General features: G+C 43.4%; 1 protein-coding gene across 2 annotated transcripts; it reads left to right on the forward strand.

The window, feature by feature from the left end:
- Positions 1-2,630: 2,630 nt before the first annotated feature.
- LOC311121819 (B-cell lymphoma 3 protein homolog) lies at positions 2,631-22,884 on the forward strand. Of its 2 annotated transcripts, XM_084158004.1 has the most exons (9): positions 2,631-3,780; positions 4,254-4,407; positions 14,688-14,796; positions 19,765-19,966; positions 20,642-20,730; positions 20,918-20,995; positions 21,230-21,397; positions 21,791-21,896; positions 21,981-22,884. In XM_084158004.1, exons 1-9 carry the CDS (start codon positions 3,123-3,125, stop codon positions 22,433-22,435), a joined length of 2,019 nt encoding a protein of 672 aa, XP_084014130.1. In that variant the 5' UTR covers positions 2,631-3,122; the 3' UTR covers positions 22,436-22,884. The 2 variants fall into 2 exon arrangements, with proteins under 2 accessions (XP_084014130.1, XP_084014131.1); XM_084158005.1 differs by lacking the exons at positions 2,631-3,780; positions 4,254-4,407; positions 14,688-14,796 and adding an exon at positions 16,507-16,644.
- Positions 22,885-22,965: the final 81 nt, after the last annotated feature.

A 22,965-nucleotide genomic window follows, 5' to 3' on the forward strand; every position in this document is an offset into this window, starting at 1 on the left:
TTCCTGGCACACGTTAGTTCCCTTGATACCAATTGAGCAACGTTTGAACGACACAGCGTTTCTGAACATTGTTGCTGACCACCACTACAGAGGGGTCCGACCCGGTACTAGATGGGTGTACTTAATAAACTGGCCACTGAGTGTATATCTAATGACACTAAGTGGCCGTGGTCCTCTTTTAGGGCTGCACAATTAATCAAATTCACATCGAAATCGCAGTGTTGACATGTGCAATATCCATATAGCAAGAGATCCATATCGCATGCAATATTTTGAAACACCAATAAGCCGCGTGTTTGTCGTCTCTCTACCTCTCCTTGTGGCTGCTCCTCGCTGTTAGATTCACTAGAAGTTTACATGCTTCTTAATATAAATCATTATTTTATTTATTTATTTAACTAGGCAATTCTATTTAAAATGCTTCCAACAGTTCATCCAAGTGTTTTGATCTATATCGCAAGTTAAATCGCAATATTTTGTTTAAAATAATAATAATCGCTATTGGATGTTTGGCCTATATCATGCAGTCCTACCTCCTTTCACTGTCTCAGGGTGTTCCATCTTGTCTGTCCATTCACCCCTACACCACCACAAAAGGCCCTGTTCTTAACGCAATGCTGCATTTTTCTGCATTCTGCCAAGCTTAGTGTAAAGACATCAAATAAGGGCCGAAGTCACTCATACAGTCATGAAGAGGTGGGTGCTGTATGAGTGTACGGTTGGCCAGGGCAGCTCTAACAGATTAAGATTAGGATCACTTTATTGGTCAATTGCACACAAGGTCCAACCGAAATTTGACTTCCGCTTTTAACCCAACCCATCCGAAAGACACACATACACACACAGGTTTTTTTGGAGAGGTACTAGGGGTTGCCACACTGGGCGCCCGGGGAGCTGTTGTTGTGCCTTGCTCAAGTGCACAACGGCAGATAATGGAATCTAGGATTTGATACCAGCAACCCTCTGGTTTCAGCTCACTTCCCATCAGATTTTTCCCATCGGACCCGGGATTCCAACTGGCAACCCTCTGGTTGCTGGTTCGCCTCTCTAACCGCTAGGCTACCTGCCTCCCACAGTTCATGGTAATGAGCATCCCACCACGTCCCACACACAGGCACCTTGACTATCTACTGTATCCAGCAGCTGCACAACGTGTCAGCACAGATTCAGCAGGGTGTTTTAGGGACTTTAGACACAAAGCTTGATTTTCCGTTGGCGGTTCCACACTTCGATACATCTGAGGAAAGTCCCAAATTGACCCTGGTAACTAAAGAATCGACTGGGGGCAGGCACCGACAGGGTTGGGTGAGAAGTGTGTTTGTGTGTGTATTGCGAGGAGGTGTGGTGTTTGATGGAGTGAGATGTGCAATGACACAGAGGCCCAGATCAGAAGGTTATTTAAGATTAAGATCATTTTGTCAATTGTACACAAGGTCCAACTGAAATTTGACCTCTGCTTTATTTCAACCCCTCCAAAAGACACATACATATACAGGTTGGAGGAGGGGGGCTGCCACATTGGGCACCCATGGAGGAGGAGTTGTGTGGGGTTAAGTGCCTTGCTCAAGGGCACAATGCCTTGCCCATCAGATTTTCCCCCGTCAGACCCGGGATTTGAACTGGCAACCCTCCAGTTGCTGGCTTGCCTCTCTAACCACCAGGCTACCCACCGCCCAGAAGGTTACTTGCTTCAATGACATGACAGAGGTCAGATGGTCAGACAGAGTCATCCAGTCAATGCTCCATCCAGTTACTGCTACAGGATATGAGTTTATCCCCAATTGGCCTATCAACTGTGGGGAGATCCCGCTGAATTGGTAAACCCCGGGAAACTACAGTCGAAACTACAGTGGAATGACACTGACAACTGCCAAAGACAGTCACCATACGATTGACCGATTAGATCACAGGTGTCAAACTCATTCCACGGAGGGCCGAGTGGCTGCGGGTTTTCGCTCCTCCATTGTACTTGATTGATGAAGCAAGGTCACTAATTAGTCAGGAACTCCCCACTCTCTGGTTGTCTATTGCTTAATTGAAAGGAAAAACCTGCAGACACTACCAGGGGTACTCAACTCTTACCCTACGAGGTCCGGAGCCTGCTGGTTTCTGTTCTACCTGATAATGAATTGCATGCACAACGAGGGAGGTGTCCCAGGTCTAAATCAGTCCCTGATTAAAGAGCAACAATGAAAAAAACTGGCTTCGAGGTCCAGAGTTGAGTTTGAGGGCACTAGACCCTCCATGGAATGAGTTGACACCCCTGGATTAGATCACATGCAAACCCTTTTTTCTCACAATTTCCTGGTGCCAAATGCGCTCTATGCTGAATACGAGCATTGCGTGCAATTTTGCTGTCTCTAGCAGCGTTTATGCTAGTCCTAAATTAAAATCCGAAAAAGCATTTGGCATCGTTGACATACTAGGCTAATCCATAGCCTAAACCGGGGTAAAACACAAATTCTAACATTTCAAGTGAATTAAATCAATCAAATATGTGAAATTAGCCTTGAACATTTCAGTTACATAGGCTACAATAAACCTTTCATATCTTAAAGGTGTTGATAAAAACAAAACAAAACAAAAAGACTGTCAGAGCGCACTGTTTCAGTTTGCAAACAGGAAGGTAAAGAGTTAATCGTCATGCCGAAAGGGAAAACCCCCAGATTCGCGGATTTGGTTGTGTGAATGAGAGAGAGAGACGGATTATTTGATTCGGTGCAATAATAGAAGGAATAGCCTACTGATTTTCTTCACTGCAGTTATATTGCAGGTGTGTTACCGTCAGTTAGTTTATTCAAAAGTCTGTTATTGATCATATTCTGTACATTTACTACAAGTCTGTGTGATTTAATTTAAGAAGCTTAAATTAGTATCAGTTGACACTAATTTTCTCAATATGAACATTTATGGATTTGGATAATAGCCTCGAGCCATTCTTGTGTTGGCATGGCAAATTACATGATTAAACTCCCAATGCAAAACAACATTTTGATACTTTCGTGGAGAAGGGGACTGTGCCTAGGCTATAGAAAACATCAATTTAATTGACATTTGAGTCACTGCTATGTTTTGACACTTCAAACACCTGAGGCTGATTCCAGGATACTTGCTTCGTGTTCATGCGGAGGACTATGACTATGAACGATCACAAGAATCAAACCACAGCGCCGCTGGATCTGCGCACCACAACGAGGGAGCGTGGGAGCGGCGCCGAAAGGACTCACACCAGCAAAGGTCGCTCCACGGACAGCGGAGTCCCCGTCTGGAGGAGAGAGCAGTATCCCGCTACCTCCCTCACGGAGGATGACTGGCCAAACGGAAATCCCAGCCACACTGTGGATCCGCTGGAGTATCATTGTGGATCATCGTTGACAAAAGCTCCTGTGAACACAGAAAACCCGGCAGTTCTGGAGAAAAAACATTCCCGAGCTGCAACTTCTCACACGCCATTCACTCCGAACCCTGGTGAGAACAGCACAACAGACAGACAAACACAGGACAGATCTTCCTCGAGGCTTCCTTTTAGGAAACGTCCATTTCCTACCGAATGGGAGACGCCGGAACAGTCACATACGCCACCCGGGAGAGATGAGCGTTTACCCCCCTACAAAAACACAGAGTTGTGCTGCAGACCGACTCCTCCAAATATTTTATTAAAGAGAGACGACGGTTCCTTGGCATCGGTCCCACACAGACAATTGTCCGCCGCCAGCGGTTTTGATAATGGACACCAAAGCATCGATCCGGTTCGTTCAATGCAAGCACTCCGCCCTTACTGTAAGTTAGTCGCCCTTGCAAAAGACAAGTGAAAAAATATTTAAATGAAAGTGTACAGCCCATTACATTATTATTCACAGATTATTCCATCACATTTTCATTAGGCTACAGTTTTTTTTCCTAATAGAGCAGAACAAAATGTGTAATCATATCAGACAGTCATCTAATAACTGTGTTAATTTGACCACAATCAAAGTTATTGGTTTGAAAGAGAATGTACTGCTGAACCAGTTAGTGGTCATTTGCCTTTGTCAAACGATTTTTTTTCAGTGGAATGTTCCTTCATAGAATGTGTCATTGTGCAGTGATGGTTAGTCCTGCTTTGGAACCCCAGTCATTGAGAAGCTGTTTCGCCAGCCCTTCCAGTGATAAATGATTGAACTGATTAAAAACATGTCAATGTGTCACCTGTAGTTTCCTTATTTCACAGCATTGTACCAAACATCTCTCTCTATCCCCCCTCGGTCTCCCAGATCCCTACCCATTCTACTCATTGCACAGTAGATCACCGCTGGTTGTAAACGTGCCCGTCTCTCACCTCCAGTCTTCTCTTTACCCGACCGGACACAACGAACACCTGCTGGCAGATGTTGCCCTGGCGAAGCGCCAAGACGACGACGGCGACACGTATGTTTGCTTTTGAAAACCCTACATGCATTGAACTTCAGTTTAAGTCTCATGAAGCAGATAGGGCCTACAGTAGTACTGTTGCCCTCTGAGGGTTCCTTACTAACCCTTACTTCCTGCTAGGAGCTATGGACTGGGTCGAGTTCAGTAGGTCATTTTCTGTTTTCCATTTCAAAACATTTTACATATGACCCTGATCATTTAGGTATGTGTTGGAGGGAGAGGAGATGTCACACAGTCTGTGTTGGTTTGTTATGGTCTATGATTCACCTGGCTGTGTTGGTTTGTTATGGTCTATGATTCACCTGGCTGTGTTGGTTTGTTATGGTCTATGATTCACCTGGCTGTGTTGGTTTGTTATGGTCTATGATTCACCTGGCTGTGTTGGTTTGTTATGGTCTATGATTCACCTGGCTGTGTTGGTTTGTTATGGTCTATGATTCACCTGGCTGTGTTGGTGGTGGAGTGGTGAGAGAGGAGTGTGCTGTGTGTACCCTTACCCCACAACACCCCCACCACATTCTTGATGATTAATGGAGTCGTTATTCTCTGCTCTGCTGCACAGGGAAAGTGTCACTGGGTGAGGGGGATTCTGGGATTGAATTTGACCTCTGTGATCTGTACTGTGTGTGTCCTCTTCTGTGTCTGTTTGCATTGTTTGTGTGAGTATTCATAAGGAGACACAGGCTTGTCTCTGGGAGGCTGGGATGACTGTTAGAGTAAGGTGACCAGATTTAAAATATAACGTGCAAAGAAGGAAGATGAAAATATCCCATGGAACTATATTTAACTATACATTTCTGCTACAGTCCTTTCAAATACTTTATTTATAACACAGACATGATTTAACCCTCCACATTTTTCTTAATTTTAGCCTATCTTGGTAATTTTTTAATCACCCCAGTTTGGTAGCCTATGCTATTGGAAAGGTTTTCTGGCAATGGGCATGGTTGTTAATGCAGTTGTTACAATGTATCACTGACCAAATGTTCTCATAGAAGGGAGAAAGCAAGTTTGATACAGGTGGTGAGACTAATTTTACATTGAAATCCGAATTAATACAGCTTTTGATTACTGAAATATCAGCCTCAATTTAACTTCAGAGTTGCTTTTCTTTCTGGGGGATAATCGGGGACATTTCCAGTGTTAGCCGGGGACAGGCCACCAAAATCGGGGACTGTCCCCAGAAATCGGGGACGTCTGGTCACCTTATGTTAGAGGTTAAGGAGTGGGTGGGGTACATTCAATCACATGTTAATACCAACCTCACGCACCGATGCCCTCTCCGACCTTCAACACCTAAGCACTCACCCGTTCACTGACAGAACTGAGAGGACGACACAAAGACACTCATGTGACTGAAATCATAAGTCCATCCAGGAATGGCATTGCAAAGTCATTTTACTGTAGTTGAAGTGCTCTGTGTCACTCATTTGCATGCCATCGCAACAAACACATGATCGAGAAAGTGGAGACCTGGCGGTGGGTTTCGAGAGACAGCAGTTCCGCTTGGGATGATTTCATGTGATGTAGAGCCCAGGGACCAGCACTGAAATCAATCATGATGAAAAAACACCTTGCCATCTGATCACAAGATGTTTAAGGAAATGTATCAGTATAAAAGTGCATTTGCATTTCAGTGCTTGTTTTTTTGTGGCTTTTTTAAATGTACATTTTTTAAATCAAACAGTACCTAGGCGGTTGCGCTGGGGCTTTTGGGTGCTGTTCTCATGTTTGGGCGCTGTTCTTATGAAGTAAAACTACTTGATGAAGTGGTAGACTGTAAAGAAGTAAACTTCCCTGGCTGGTACCTACTTGTATTGTGGTCTGTCTGACGAAAAGTTAGATTTCAGCCGAAAGACAGCTCCGCTTCTCAGCCCCCCACTATCCCTGTGTGCATGCGTGCGTGCTTACGTCAATGGGGTGTTGATCCTCAGTTCTCAGCGCCTCTGAGCCCCTCAGTTTCGGGAAAACCTCTGAGCGTGCGCCTCTCAATGTGTGACTGCGGTTTTCTCAGGTCTTTCTGTATCTTTCTCTTTTATTTTCTCTCTGTTTTTATATGAATGAGCTCAAAAACCCAAACATCCGCTCCTCACTTCCTCATTTACCGCTTTCTCTCTCTCTCCCTCATCGATCTCTCTCACTCCTTATCTCTCGCTCACATTCTCTCACCCCTCTGTGACACGCTCCCATGTTCATCTCTCACCCCTCTGTGACACACTCCCCTGTTCATTGTCCATCTAGCTGCTTGAATGCGAGACAGGTGTGTAGTCAGTTAGTGCAGGAACATGGGGACAGTGCATAATGTATTTGTGATGAGTATAGTCATGCTTATAGAATACAGGTGGGGATGAAGTTTGTGCAGCAGTTCCTTGCAAACCACATGTATAGTACCCAACAACTTTGGCTCACTGCTATGCTTGGCCAGGGATATGCTTCCAACCCATGCAAACATGTAGGTAGGGGAGGGGTCAATAAACTGGAGGAAGTAGCTATAGTGCTGCCATTGCAAAAACTAACAGGCAACCATGAAGGCTATGTCAGGCTCCAGTCTCAGGGTGTCCCAAGTGGCTCAGTTGGTAGAGCTTGGCGCTTGCAACATCAGAGTTGTGGGTTCAATTCCCACGGGGGATGAGTTTGCAAAAAGTAAGAAATGTATGCACTCACTACTGTTACGTTTCTCTGGATAAGAGCATCTGCTAAATGACTAAAATGTAAAAATAAAATAAAAATAAAAATAGATGTATTCTAAGTTGGACTGTGGTGTGTTTCTGGTTCCCTTTTGTTTAATATGCCTGTCTTAAAGTCATCTCTCTCTCAGCAGGTCTGCTGGCCACAGCAACCCACCTTCCCTCTTCTCCCCCCAAACAGGATACCACATGTACGCCACTGCCAGTCTCTGTCGCTCAGTGTGTGTGTGTGAGCGGCCCAGCACTCCTGTGTCAGTGTGCTTTGTGTTATCTGGGGCTGTGGTCTGCCCCACTTCCAGGAACAGGAGAGAGCGCAGTTTCATCTTGAGAGAAAGAGAAAGAGAGAGAGAGGAACCATGTTAAAGTGTGTGATAATCTCAGACACCTGTTACTAGGTCAGTTAGGTGTTGATAGCTTTTTGAGGAATGTTGGGAGAGGCACTTCGCAGATACTCATCTGGGGACTCTATTGAATCAGAACTGATGCCATCCTTATTGTGCTGCAAGAATGCCCGTTTGTAGTCTACTCACATACTCCACAAATACATGTTTACTATGTGAAGAAAATACTCTGCTGCATATTCATTCATTCTGCTTCCTGCAGTGATTTTTGATGGATTACCTATTATCACTGTGATCACTTGAGTGCTAATGTTGATATGGTGGGAGTTTTTAGGCAAATGAAGATGGTAGTGAAGTGCACTGATTTGGTCAACACCGCTACAGTGAGCTCCTGACAGACATAGGTCTAGGCTATTTGCGCAAGGGAGCCATATCTCAGACTGCCCATCTTAATCTTTTATTTTTATTGGCCAGTCTGAGATATGGCTTTTTCTTTGCAATTCTGCCTAGAAGGTCAGCATCCCGGAGTCGCCGCTTCACTGTTGACGTTGATACAGGTGTTTTGCGGGTACTATTTAATGAAGCTGCCAGTTGAGGACCTGTGAGGTGTCTGTTTCTCAAACTAGACACTAATGTATTTGTCCTCTTGCTCAGTTGTGCACCGGGGCCTCCCACTCCTCTTTCTATTCTGGTTAGAGCCAGTTTGCGCTGTTCTGTGAAGGGAGCAGGGACGGCCTGTTCAATAGGGCGATATGGGCGACGCACTGCCAAACGGGAAAAGGAAGGGATTTTTTTTCTAATCAATTATATCACGGCAACAGTAGTTATCAGTGTTGTAATCTATACGTCTGATCTGCCACAGTGCCACACTGCCACTAAATGTCGAATCAGGCTAAAGTCGTGCTTCAAATGGCTCCACCCCCTTTTGGGGCGATTTCAGTCAGATTGAAAATCGCCCAGAACTTCTGTCATAGACTCCCATGTAAAATCTATTTTTTTCAAATTTCAGAGCCTTCAATACAATCTCAATGGGTGTCTGTGGGCTTGCACTTACGCGCTTTCGTCACATGAACGTAACTAAGAAAAGAGAGGGTAGCAGCGTCAATCAATTCACTACTACTATCAACATGGCTAGGCTTCAGTGCAACTCGGTTGTGTCTTTGAAAGAATTTCCTTTTTGTCGGCGAACAAATGAAGATAAATTGGCAACGAAACAATTAGGACCTCCCAGACCAAATTTAATAATTCAACAGGTTTCTACTAAAGGCGGAAAGTCCTACACCCGAGGATTTTCCAAAAATTGGTACGAACGAAAAAAGACATTGCCACTCACTCAACTGGATGACGAGGGATACAGGCTAGCTGTCCGCCGCCACAACGATGAGGTTAGTGTTGATAATCACAAGTTTACTGGATGTGGATATGGTGTAATAAAGGCAGTTTATTCAGAGGTAAATATATCTGGAATCGCGTTCACGGACCCGTTCGTCAAACTCTTAAAAATGAACTTGGGCTGGGAATTGCCAGGAACCTCACGATAAGATATATGCATCAGCATTGCGAGTCTCATGATTCTATACGTATTGCGATTCGATACTGTGATTTTATTGCGCACCATATGTCTGTTGCAGAGGGATCAGAAAGCCATGAGAACGAGTTTTGATCAGTCATGGAAATAAAAGTGCTGAAAACAAATTGGCTCCCAATGTGAAAAGATTGAGAACAAGCTATGAAGGAACAATAATGGTGTTTTGGTGCAGGTACAGCCAACTAGCGCTAAAATATTGCGATATTGTCAATACAGTATATCGTAAAGTATCACTATGTAACTCGATTTCTTTCACCCCAATCCCTCAAATTAACGGTAAATAACTGAATTGTTTGCCCCACATTTAGCTAAGATGATTAGCTAGCCAGCTAAAATGTTTTAGTTAGTTAGCAGTCGCATCTACAATAGTTTACTGTCAATAACATGTCTCCAAAAATGACGTGGTGTCTCCAATTGTGTTGACATTTTACAATTGCAATGCGCATCCATGAGTATCCACTTTCTGTAGCTCAGCTGGTAGAGCATGGTGCTTGTAATGCCAAGGTAGTGGGTTCGATCCCCGGGACCACCCATACACAAAAATGTATGCACGCATGACTGTAAGTCGCTTTGGATAAAAGCGTCTGCTAAATGGCATATTATTATTATTATTATTATTATTATTATTATTATTATCTGAAGAGAGCCCCGAAACATTGTGTGCAGACATTTTATGCAATAAATGAAGTAGGTTCAATCTAGTAGTTCTGATCTTCTGATTGGTCCTGATGAGTTGGGCGAGGTCCCCTGCAGGCTACTGTCACTGTTGCATTGGCTCTGAGTCGGGTTCTCTGTCTTCAAATGTTCAGCCTAAGAGAGGGGATTTTTGTGTGTGTGTGTGTGTGTGTGTGTTTAACAGTGATGATGTGTGTGTGTGTGTTTAACAGTGATGATGTGTGTGTGTGTGTGTGTTTGTGTGTGTGTGTGTCCTCAGAGCAAGAACTCGTGAGTTGGAAGAACTGAGAGGCCTATGGCGTGGGTGTTGTCCTTGGCCACCTGCTGACAAGGCTGACAAGATAGGACCCTTTTGTCCATTGTTATTGGATAGGAACAGAACTTATAACCAGCTCCTGACCTAAATAGATCTTAGCACAACATTTTACTCAACATATCATATTCCATATTCACTATAACAAATATATTTACTACGACATTAGCAAGAACCGCCACATCCTCAGCCGGCTAATCCAGTGTGTGAAGTTTTGCGGAGTGTTTGAGTTAGCTTTGCGAGGCAAAGATGAAACTGAGGGCTCCACCAACCCTGGTAAGCCAACACTTTTGAGATCAGTCAATAAATGCTTCTGGTATTGACTTATATGCTGCCCCTGTCTTCATGTTGTTGCTGGACATATCTTTTTTTAAATGTGTGTAGGTCACCTAAATCATCAGAAAAATTGCCCCTCCTGAGAATTTTTTCAGGAGCCGCCACTGGAAGGGAGTAGTACACAGCGTTGTATGAGATCTTCAGTTTCTTGGCAATTTCTCGCATGGAATAGCCTTCATTTCTCAGAACAAGAACAGACTGATGAGTTTCAGAAGAAAGTTCTTTGTTTCTGGCCATTTTGATCCTGTAATCGAACCCACAATTGCTGATGCTCCAGATACTCAACTAGTCTCAAGAAGGCCAGTTTTATTGCTTCTAGTTTTCAGCTGTGCTAACATACTTGCAAAAGGGTTTTCTAATGATCAATTAGCCTTTTAAAATGATCAACTTGGATTAGCAAACACAACGTGCCATTGGAACACAGGACTGATGGTTGCTGATAATGGGCCTCTGTACGCCTATGTAGATAATCCATTAAAAATCAGCCGTTTCCAGCTACAATACCCATTTACAACATTAACAATGTCTACACTGTATTTCTGATCAATTTGATGTTCTTTTAATGGACAAATTGCTTTTCTTTCGAAAACAAGGACATTTCTAAGTGACCCCAAACTTTTGAACGGTAGTATGTATGTGTGTGTATATATATATATATATATATATATATATATATATATATATATATATTTTAGACTGCTCGACTAAGCAGTCGACTAAATGGGGTCAGCCCTACAACAGATACACTTGTGAACGTGGTGAGGGGTATTTGTACGGTGTGTGGTGATGGGTGGTTCTCACTTATCGGAAAGGGGAGCTTTGAGGAAAGAACCGACACACACACAGCCAAACACAAGTTCTGCTTTTCACACTGATCAGATGGCTGAGTGGCGTCACTGTGCTGTATGGCCGTTACAGTCAGGTCAGATTGCGATAGAGGGGGGGATTAACTGTCACACATGTTTTACTGTTATGAGACTCTGTCTCGTGGTCATCTTCAGTTTGCACCAGTCAGCACAGTGCCGGTCAGAACTACACTTGTATGGAGATGAGTTTAAATTACAAAGACAAACTGGCATCCCTGTTGTCTTTCTCTATGTGAAAGATTGATTTGTGTTTGCTCAAGTTGATCAAGAAATTAGGAAAACAAGGTTGTATTGGCTATGGTTTGTTGACATGTTTTGGTCTGTTACACTAGCTACAGGGATGAGATGGCTGGTTGTGATTGGTTAGACCTGCCATCTGCATTGATGTCAGTCAAACACCCACTTCCAACCCTCTGGCTCTGTATAATGTTACCACATATCTCAACACCTGTGCTATGCATTGTACGTGTTGTATTGTGATTGTTTTGTGAAAGATGCATCCATCCAGCCACTAAGTGTGTGTGAATATGAAGGCCTACCGTGACACAGGTTGATCAGGGATGAACAATGTCTCAATGATCGGTCTGTATTAGTAACATACTGCCCTGTATAACACAATATACTCCTAATGCATAATGTTAGGTTTAATTGCTCATAAGTGCAGTTAGGCACGCACCTGTCTTCAAGAGAGGCAATTATGAGATCCACCCAAGGCCATATGCTGATAAGTGTTCCGTTAGGACTTGCCTTAATCAAGATCAGAAAGAATTTCAATGTTTCGGCTTGGCAGCCAAAAATTACTTTAGCTGTCAAGTCTGTCTCTCTCTGCCTGGCAAAACAGAACTAAGCTGTATGACTGACTTCTCCCTATCTCACACACGAGCCCTCTAATATTAGTTGTGAGATATATATATATATGAGAGATTATTTTTTTTATTCAACCTCTGTTCACTTTGTGACGATGCTAAGGACATTGTTGGCTCAAGCTATGGACTAGTACTAAAATTTCTACTGAACAAAAATATAAATGCAACATGCAACAATTTCAAAGATTTTACTGAGTTACAGTTCATATAAGCAAATCAGTCAATTGAAATAAATGTATTAGGCCCTAATCTATGGATTTCACATGACTGGGAATACAGATATGCATTTGTTGATCACAGATTCCTTAAAGGTAGGGGCGTGGATCAGAAAACCAGTCAGTATCTGGTGTGACCACAATTTGCCTGATGCAGCGCAACACATCTCCTTCACAGAGTTGATCAGGCTGTTGATTGTGGAATGTTGTCCCACTCCTCTTCCAGTTGCTGGATATTGGCGAGAACTGGGACACGCCGTTGTACACATCGATCCAGAGCATCCCAAACATGGTCAATGGGTGACATGTCTGGTGAGTATGCAGGTCATGGAAGAACTGAGACATTTTCAGCTTCCAGGAATTGTGTACAGATCCTTGCGACATGGGGCAGTGCATAATCATGCTGAAACATGAGGTGATGGCAGCGGATGAATAGCACAGCAATGGGCCTCAGGATCGTGTCACGGTAACTCTGTGCATTCAAATTGCCATTGATCAAATTTAATTGTGTTCATTGTCCATAGCTTATGCCTGCCCATACCATAACCCCACCGCCACCATTGGTCACTCTATTTACAAAGTTGACATCAGCAAACCACTCACCAACACAACGCCATACACGTTGTCTGTGGTTGTGAGGTCGTTTGAACGTACTGCCAAATTCTCTAAAATGACGTTGGAGGCGGCTTATGGTAGAGAAATGAACATCCAATTGCACGCTCCCTCAACTTGAGACACCTGTGGCATTGTGTTGTGACAAAACTGCACATTTTAGTGGCCTTTTATTGTCCCCAGAACAAGGTGCACTTGTGTAATGATCATGCTGTTTAATCAGCTTCTTGATATGCCACATCTGTCACGTGGATGGATTATCTTGGCAAAGGAGAAATGCTCACTAACAGGGATGTAAACAAATTTGTGAAAAGTTTTTGGAACATTTCTGGGATCTTTTATTTCAGCTCATGAAATATGGGACCAACACTTTACATATTATGTTTATATTTTTGTTCAGTGTAGTTATGTGGAGGAATGTATAACATATCAACTCACAACTCTCTAAAAGAGAATGACAAATGTTTCTGTCTCAGGACATACCATTTGTATTGTGTAGGCCTGCAGCACGTACCATTTCTGACCAGTGTTAGAAAGCAAACAAGGAGGATGCTGGAGATGAAAGGTTTTCCGCTATGTTTGTTTTGTATAAGAGCTGTCATAGTTGTCTTTGAGCAATGCATGAAAGATGGTCTCTCTGTGTGTAGGCCTATGTATTTTCTCTATCTTCCATTTCCTCTTTGCAGTATGCAAATATGTTGTTACTCATCTCCTCAGACTGTCTTTAGTTGTATGTGCAGTTGGTAGATATGCCAAACATCAATATATTTAGTCTGTTGTAACTCTGTTTAATGGACAACAGATCAGGAAGTAGTAAAAAAAAATTACATTACCGTATATTTGTGCTAACCCCAAATTCTCTGTGAAGGTACTTTTAAATGATTCTCTCAAAATGTCCCTACCCAATTTCCTGTCGTAACCTTTTTTCTCTTGTTCTGTATTTACGATTGATATTCATTGGAGGAAGCTGAAAGACACAGAAAAAAAAAAAACAGAAAGCCCCTAATAGAGACAATAGTTCTAATGGTGATTATCTTTCCCAATACAGAGAGGGCTGTGCCATTGTCACTCAACAGGAAATTACATAAAACCAAACGAGTGGTTACTGGAATTAGCTTCTGATAAAAAATGTTTGTTTTTTTATCAATAACTCCTGTCTTTTTCTTCCTTGTTTCCATGTTTGCCTCTGTTCTTTCACTTTACATACTATATAAATATCAGTTTCCCAGTCACCTTGATCAGTTTTCAACTGCCTTTTAATGAGTCACGTACCACACCGCTCTCCTCTCCGCCTAACTGTCAGTTGTGGAGAATCAGGTCATAGGTCAAGTGAAGTTGGCCAGTGCTCAGTCATTCAGTAATATATAGGTTATGGGTTAGCCTGAATTTGTCAAAACATATTGTAGGCTTGTGTAAACTTTACACCGCAGTTGTGTAAAGGTTTTACACACGCCAGCCAGCCATCACATGCCAGTTAATGTGTCAGTCCGACAGTTTGTAGGCCATAGGATTTCTCAGGTCAGTCAATCAGTTCCTATCCTGGCCCAGTGTTAGTTAGCTGGCTTAAAGGTTAGTCAGGGTGTCAGTGGGTTTCTGTGTCAGGACAGATCAGCAGCCACTTTACAATCATGTTGGAAGATGTTTGTGTGTCATTACATTTATATTGTGCATTTATTGGTTTAAATATCTGAATTTGTGTGTGGAAGAATGTGTATGTGTACCTGTTTTATTTTTGTGTGTAATTTTCTGACTCGGGGGTGTGTGTGTGTGTGTTAAAGGGCTCTTCACATAGCAGTTGTGCAGGGTCAGGAAGCTCAGGTCCAAAGAATGATCCTTCTCCTGGGACTGGTTCACACAGACCTGGACATCTACAACAACCTGAGACAGGTGAGATACACGCATGAGCACACACAGCTGTGTTTTCAGAAATGTCAGGTCTTTTTGGAGTGTAAAAATCCTATTTTCCCTAACCCCTAAAGCTTTAAATAGCATTTGAAAAAAACTCAGGACCTGAAAAAAGAAAAAAGTTATTCTCCTACCTTTTCAGGACATTAAGGTGAAATGTTAGGACATTGGGGTCCTGAAAATGTAGGAAAACACACACACACACACCTGCCACTCACTGCAGACTTCAGAGCACAATAACAAGGAAATGTGTGAAAGAGGAAGTCCTTGATTTCCTCCTCGCCCAGCCACTCTTTACCGTACACAGACAGACACCCATCTCGGCTGACGGTTATCAGAAGAAATGTAAAGTTTCTGGTTACCTGTGCTTACCGCAGGCCAAAGCCACACGCACAAAACTATTGCTTGGAAGGATGTGCTATGATTGGTATCCTTTGTTCAGGGCTGTGTGTTCTGAAGTGATATTAGTTGTTTTTGGCTCTGTTCTCTTTTCTGTCTGTTGGATTCTATCTTCTTCGCCTATCTCAGTCAATCAATGCCCCATGACCTTTTCCCATCACTTTCAAATGAGCCCTCTTCCCTCCTCCAGCGTGCCACCATGTCCTGTCAATGCCACATCCTCTGCAGCCCTTTTAATCACCCTGAACCCTTGACACACAGAGCTGGGGTTTCAGACAACACATCGCTCACTTACCAGAAATAACGTCGGTACCTTTTGTTGTGTGTTCTCACCGTTGAGGTGAGACTGAGGCATTTACAGTGATATCCTGTCTGTAGTGTATAGTCTAACAGACAAGCTGCATACAATCGTGCCATGTGAGGAGCCAGGTGGAGATTTCAGTCCAGGCTGAGAGACATGTGGTCCTCTGTAGCTCAGCTGGTAGAGCACGGCGCTTGTAACGCCAAGGTAGTGGGTTCGATCCCCGGGACCACCCATACACAAAAATGTATGCACGCATGACTGTAAGTCGCTTTGGATAAAAGCGTCTGCTAAATGGCATATTTATGATGCTCGCCACAATGTGACTACCAGATAGGGTACTTTTGTTATCTAGCACAGACCTATTGCCAAGCCTGAGAACCAATTTTCGAATTGTTTATTAGATTTGTCAGTGATAATCACAAGTAAAGGACTATATAGGATAGTCTGTAACCCAAAATAAAAATCTTAAACACTGCACAATACTTTTACATAAAGCCTGCAAAGCTCTTTTGACAATGCCAGATGATCATACAAAACAGGACTTTTGGTCCATGCAGAACTTTCTCTAGCAATTCAATTTGTTATGCAGTCCAAACAATACTTCAGTGGTCACTTTAATTAAACGGGTTGACAGAGTTAATATCAGTACTGAGAGTTGCATGTGCACATTGTGCGACTACCAGATCGGCTGCAGCACTGGTGCTATGAAACAGCTGTTTGATACTCCCACACTGTCACTACTACTAACCAAACACTGACATCTACTAGCTGGTGCACTTCCCAATTCTCTCTGGCCAATGCTACTCCCATATTAGGTTATGCAAATTCCCTGGAAACTGTTCAGATATTGCAAATGAATGACCATATCCTTGATGCTACTGTTGCCACTTTGTACATTATGCTTTGTGTGTATGCTTGTGGCATGCAGTGTATTGTGTGAGGCTTCTACAGTGCATATGTATGTTCACTTAGTATCCTCATTCCGAGAAGTCACATGACACCCCCCCTGCTCTGTGCTGTTTCTCAACATATGTTGTTGCTGAGGTTTAGAGGGTAGAATCAGGGACTTTCCCTTTCTGCGCTAGTCTCTATCTCTCTGTCTCTCTGTGATCTTATCTCAGTACATGGTGAGTTGACCCCTCCTATAACTGCATAAATTATACAAATGACACCTCACAATTATTTTTCTAAATAACTTGTAATATGAGCTCTTCCATGGTATGGGCCTTTGTTAGTCTTTCCTGGGAAGTTTCACAACTAGAATATGAACAGGTCATACCAGGAGGTACACCCTATGCACACCTTTAGTTTCTCTTACTGTTTTTACCTCCTCCCCCTTTTTCTTTATATCCTTATCTTTGTCTGGCACACAATCACCTGTTCCCTCCACTCCTCTGTTCTTCTGGTTTATCAGCTCATTTCATTGGAATGCAACTCTGTGGACACAGCCAGCAGGGGAGAGGGAAGGGATTTTCCCCCTCTTATCCTGTCTTTCCCCTTGCCTCCTGTCTACCGCTTCCGGCTATTCCTCTCCCTGGCTTTCCTACCCTATGCTCCGCCTTCTGTCCCTCCCCATTCTCTGCCCCCCCCTTATCTGTGCTGTTTTTGTTTGTCATTCTGGAATGGCTTACAGGAAGCTAGTAGTAAACTCAGTGAACTTTGGAGTGTTTTTGGACCATCATAAAAGCCTTGATTTGACCTGTGCCTTTGACGTATTGTGACATGTTGATGGTTACGTCCTTTACGGCTTTATGTTCAGCGACATTTTAGGATGTACAAGAAGACTGAGTCAGACTGTGTTGGTAGTTCATGGGAGGTCAAACACTAGTGTGTGTGTGATCAGTCATGAGTTACTGAGGATTCAGGGAAATAGGAGTGTTTTCTCAGGAAGTGAGGGCCACTGGCATTGAGACATTGGAGGAATTTCACCAGTGTGTTTTCTCCCGCCACTGCTTCTGTGTTTTACTCCTGTTCTTTACTGGAACATAGCCTCACACACACACTGTAGTTAGGTGCTTTTCCTGAATCAAAAGTGAAACTAAATTAACATCATCCTGACCACTGAGATTGTTCAGTATGATAGATTACAGATCAAGTGACTTCCCTAAACCCTTTCTACATGTCTCTGGACATTGGACCACTGACAAAGTTAACATGGTTATCAATCAGGTTTTACGAATCAATTAATCATTCGCCATCGTCTCTGGAAGATACTGGATTGCTCAAGTGCTTTGAGTAAATTTGAATCGGCAATCCCCTGCATAGTGGTATGTCTCTGGAATCACCTGGGCCGGGTCCCAGGCTTTCCAACACAACATGGGCTGTCCTGGTCACCTGAGACCAAAACATTGATCACATCAGACCTGGCTGGAAATAGCATTCCTTCTCTTTCAAATACTTTAGGTGCACCTAATTTTTAAACAAGAAAAAAAACTTTTGGGGTTGTATCTTCACACTGACCTTGGTGGATGCCATTTTTTGTATTTTGGACTTTGATGGTGTGTTTACCATCATATGGTCCGCTGTAGCTCAATTGGTAGAGCATGGCGCTTGTAACGCCAGGGTAGTGGGTTCGATCCCCGGGACCACCCATATGTAAAAATGTATGCACACATGACTGTAAGTCGCTTTGGATAAAAGCGTCTGCTAAATGGCATATTATATTATTATTATTTGTCTGCCGATGTCTAATGTTGATAAAGCCAGAAAGCCCGCTGTGCCCTGACTGGGCGGCTCTGGTTTGTTTGGGGGCGTCGGCCCAACCTTATCTAGCCAATCGTTTATCTGCTCCTGTGACGTTCACCCTGCAGAACACCATGGCGATGAAATGATGCGATTCCATTAACAGGAATAATACACTATTCTTCCTCCTCCCCGCTCTTGGTAAAAAAAAAGGGTATCGGTTTAGATGTTGATCTGAGGCCTCATTTGTAAACCATGCATATGTACAAAATATACCCCAAAACATGCGTGCAAAAGTTGGCATTTATAAAAACTGAACTTGACGTAAAAATGTGCTCACCTTCCCGCAAACTTTAGACCATGCGTACACACATTTTCTAGTGGCAAGTAGAATAGTATTTTGTGCAAATGGGGGATATGATGGACACGCTTATTCAAAACAAACAGGTTAATAACAACATGCAATCATTTGCCGTTAGTGAGGAGAGAATCTTTGCATTAAATTTTTTTTTTTTTAAATAGGCATCTATTTTCTGGGCTATTATTTATTTAATTTCCATGATCATTGCATAATAAATTCCTCACCTTTTCTGTGATGGTTCATACTCACGAGGTAGCATATAGGCCTACAACAAGGATATCATTTGTCCCATTTGTTGTTTGGACCCACTTCACAATAGTAAATAGACAAGCTATTTCAAGTATTTTGCTCTATGCCACCCGATCCGAATCTCAGTTTATTAATGATGGAACAGACGGTTGTAGGTTACTTCTGTAGCTTACGTCTGAATACTGCAATTTCACATTTCTCGAGTAGACAATATTGCATTTATACACAATACATATTTTCATAACCATTGCAGAATACATTCTTCAACTTTTCTGGCCATGATGGGTTCATATTCCCTAAGTAGCCATAACCTACAATAAATTACCACGCACATCTCTAATTTAATTGGGCCGATTAGATACGCTATTATGTCAAGTATTTTGCTATTTGCATAAAAGTAAGCATGGTTTATAACATGCAGTAGAATTTAACAGGTGAACAGACAGTTAATATTTTGCATTGAAGTGTGTATGGCTACCACTAAGTAGACAATGTTACAGAATTCGGGCAGTGCAGCATAGGTTTGAGAAAAAGTAAATGCTAAACATTAGGCCCTATTAAATTCAAACGATATGTTTACAGGTCCACAGCAATTTGCAATTGTTGTCTTACATAAACTGTCTTCCAGATAGCCTAGGCCTACAGCAAATGTCACTGAAAAAGTGTCATTATGCCATCACCTCCAAAGACATTTGATCAAGTTCGCTATTGCTATTTCCTTTAGAAAACGGCCTCGCCTAATTCGAATACTTTCAAAGTATACAGCAAATAAGGGCGTTATTGTCACCATAAAAGGAGAATGATGGGTGTTTTCCAGGCGGAGTTTTAATGTTCTTTCACACGCGCAGTTTCAGGACGGGTCTATAACGGGAAATATGCCTATGTATGGTTTTAAAATGTTATTGTTTAATGAGATTGTCTATAGATTCATTTTCTATCACCCTCTTTATCTCAGACCCCTCTTCATCTGGCTGTGATTACCCATCAGGCCCAACTGGTGGGGGCGTTGCTAAGTGCAGGTGCTGACCCGGGGGCTCTGGACCGTAACGGTCAGACAGCGGTCCACCTCTGCTGTGAACACAGTCAGCAGGCCTGCCTCTCTGTGGTCCTTTCCCACCCCTCCATCTTGACTTGCCTGGAGGTCAGGAACTATGAGGGTAAGTTACTACTGCTACTACTACTTTGGGCTCAATTCCATTTCATTTGAGACAATTCAGGGGATTAGTTTAAATTCATATCAATGTGGCATAATTGACAGTCTGTTTCTGCTATAGCCAGCTCCTTTGTGGTAGTCATGCCAGACATGAAAATGACTTGGCTAAAACAGTAACAGATCTAGGATGTATACTACTACCCCAAATAAAGCCAGTAAACCCCACACAATGTTTACAACATTCACGCCTAATATATGGAAATTCCCATATTGATGTGGGAATATTTGTGAGTTGCGACTGATACTAACGTTATATGTGGCACACATTACAAATTGTCGCTTGACTAACTTAAATTGTGTAAATTGAGAAGAATTGCACTGAAAGTGACCTACCCATTTGACATGATTAGAGCTTAATCCACTGTTATTACTATCACATATCCCCCGTTTGACTTATGCAATGGGTCCCATGGTGGTGGGTGTGTGAGGCAGAGAGGGGAAGAGGGGAAGAGGGCATTTCCTGCTGTGGTGGTCTGTGTGTCAGTGTGACAAGTCTGGGCACAGCATGGTTTGCCTTGTACTCAAAACAGCAGAAAGCCCCCTAGAATACACATGGGCTCTGGAGCGTGTGCATGTGATTCTCTCCCTAACTGCTTATCGTTTCCCCCACTCTCTCCAGGCCTCACCCCTCTCCACCTAGCTGTACAGGGTGGACACAAGGAGCTGGCCAGAATGCTGCTGGATGCTGGGGCGGACATCAACGCAATGGTCAGTCACCTTCTTCCACCACCTCTAACCCTCCACCTCTCCCCTTAATGCTGGGGCATTTCAAATGGGCTTCGAGTTATTCTGGCATACTGAACCTACTGTATCATCCAATTACTCAATACCAGGTAATACTCATGACATTAAATACAGGTCCACTTTACTGTGTCCCCATGCTCCTCTCTCTAAGGACATCAAGAGTGGCCGCAGTCCTCTCATACACGCAGTAGAGAATCACAATATGGACATGGTGCACTTCCTCATAGAGGTAAGGCTACGTGTGTGTTGTATGTGACTCAGCTGTTCTACTGAAGTCACCTCGTCTATATTTAAATGGTCTGTAGCTCCTCCCCTGTAGGTTTCTCTTTCCTTTCAGGGAAGATTATATACAAGAAATAAAGGTGATTCTGTTTTGTTACACATCGCCATTAAAGCCTGACCATGTTATTTATTTCTTCTCATCAATCTCCCGCTTCTCTCTGTCCTCTCTCCTCCTCATCAGAATGACTGTAATGTGAATGGCCAGTCGTACAGTGGGAACACGGCCCTGCACAGTGCCTGTGGGCGAGGCCAGGTGGACACAGTCAGGCTGCTACTGAAGAACAGAGCCGACAACAGTGTGAAGAACTACCACAATGACACCCCCACGATGGTGGCCAAGAACAAGGAGGTGAGGGAGGAGAGAACTAATATACTGAATCTATGTAAGAGGAATGGTCATTTTTTCCCCTCTCCGTTTCACGCCAATCAATAGCTTTACAGAGATGTGTAGGAAAATAAAAACTGAAGTTAGTGGGTTAAATGAACAATAGTGTGGACATAGGACTGAACTAATCCTTGTGGGTGCTTCCCTCTAGTGGCTGTACCTAATACCTCACAACGGCAGCAAAGCAACAACAAACTGACAATGACAAACTGTACCAACAATAAAACACACAAATAATCAAAGGAATGCTATCACTCAGTAGCAGGCCACAGAGATGCCGTGAACTCACTAGTTGTCATTGCAGCACTGTTAATGTGTCCTCTCAGGTAACCGAACCATTTTGATCTCTCTCCTCAGGTAACCGATGTACTACGAGGGAAGGGCTCCAGAAACCAGCAGCCCAAAGCTCAGCAGTGTGTACCAGCCTCACCACACAGGAGCACACCCCACTCACAGAACAGAGGTAATGGTGAGACGAGCACGCACTTATACATGTATGTGCATTTGGGCACACAGTAAACTCATCACACCCCTTCTCTGTCCCCAGGTTCCCCATCTCCCAGCCTTTCACCATTGGCCACTCCCACAGCTTCGCCTCTTCACCGCAGCGTGTCCCATTCCCCCAGGGCGCCTCCCACCCCCTCTCCCCACAGCCAATCAGCAGAGAGCCTGTCAGGCCGCCAGTCTCCACTGAAGATCCAGGAGAGCGAGCAGCTTGGCTCCAACAGGATGACTGCAGTGGACATCAGCCTGGCCCAGAGAAGGAGCTACTCACTGACCCACAGCTACCCTCCAGTAATTCACCACCAGTCCCCCATCACTGATGCTCAAATAGGACCTTTACTAGCCTACTACTCCCCTGGAGTCCAGAGACATCTTTATCCAGAGCCTCCCTTTATCCTGCTCCACACCAACATCCCTCACCCAGCCACTGTCTCTCCCGCCTCCCAAATAACCCCTGGCCAATCCTGGCCCTCCAGCGACCAGATGTCTCCATCATGAGCGTCAGAAGCAGCGTGGGCAGAGGTAACAGTTGACAAAGAGGTGCGCTTTCAGTGTCCCTGCTGAGTTAGGTTCCACCACTGTTTGGTGAGTAGAAGGACTTGAGCTTGAAACAAGAAGGAACAGTTGTTTGTTTACTACTATTGGACTATAGAGCCTATGCCAGTATGATTATGTACCTCTAGCTCTCAGCTGGATGCATTTGTCATCTGACTGCACATGGATTTGTAAAGAGACTAATGCAATGAAACCTACACTGGAAGAATGAATGTTATTGCAGTTTCCTAAATAGACTTCATTCAGAACTGTTGTCACCGTGTGTGATGAGCTGTTTCGAAACTGGAGCTCCACCAGGTCTTGAATGTTACCACCTTACTTGAAATTCATGATTATTTTTCAAGTTAACTTTGTTGTTTACTTTGAATAATATTTTTCTACATAAAGTTATTTTCCAATGCACTGCTATTTCTTCTCATGCATAGCACCACACGGACACATGCACAATTTTTCCTTAATGGTCTTTAACAACG

Source organism: Coregonus lavaretus, assembly GCF_964263955.1.
Source record: "Coregonus lavaretus genome assembly, chromosome: 3".
NCBI classification, from domain to species: Eukaryota; Metazoa; Chordata; class Actinopteri; order Salmoniformes; family Salmonidae; genus Coregonus; species Coregonus lavaretus.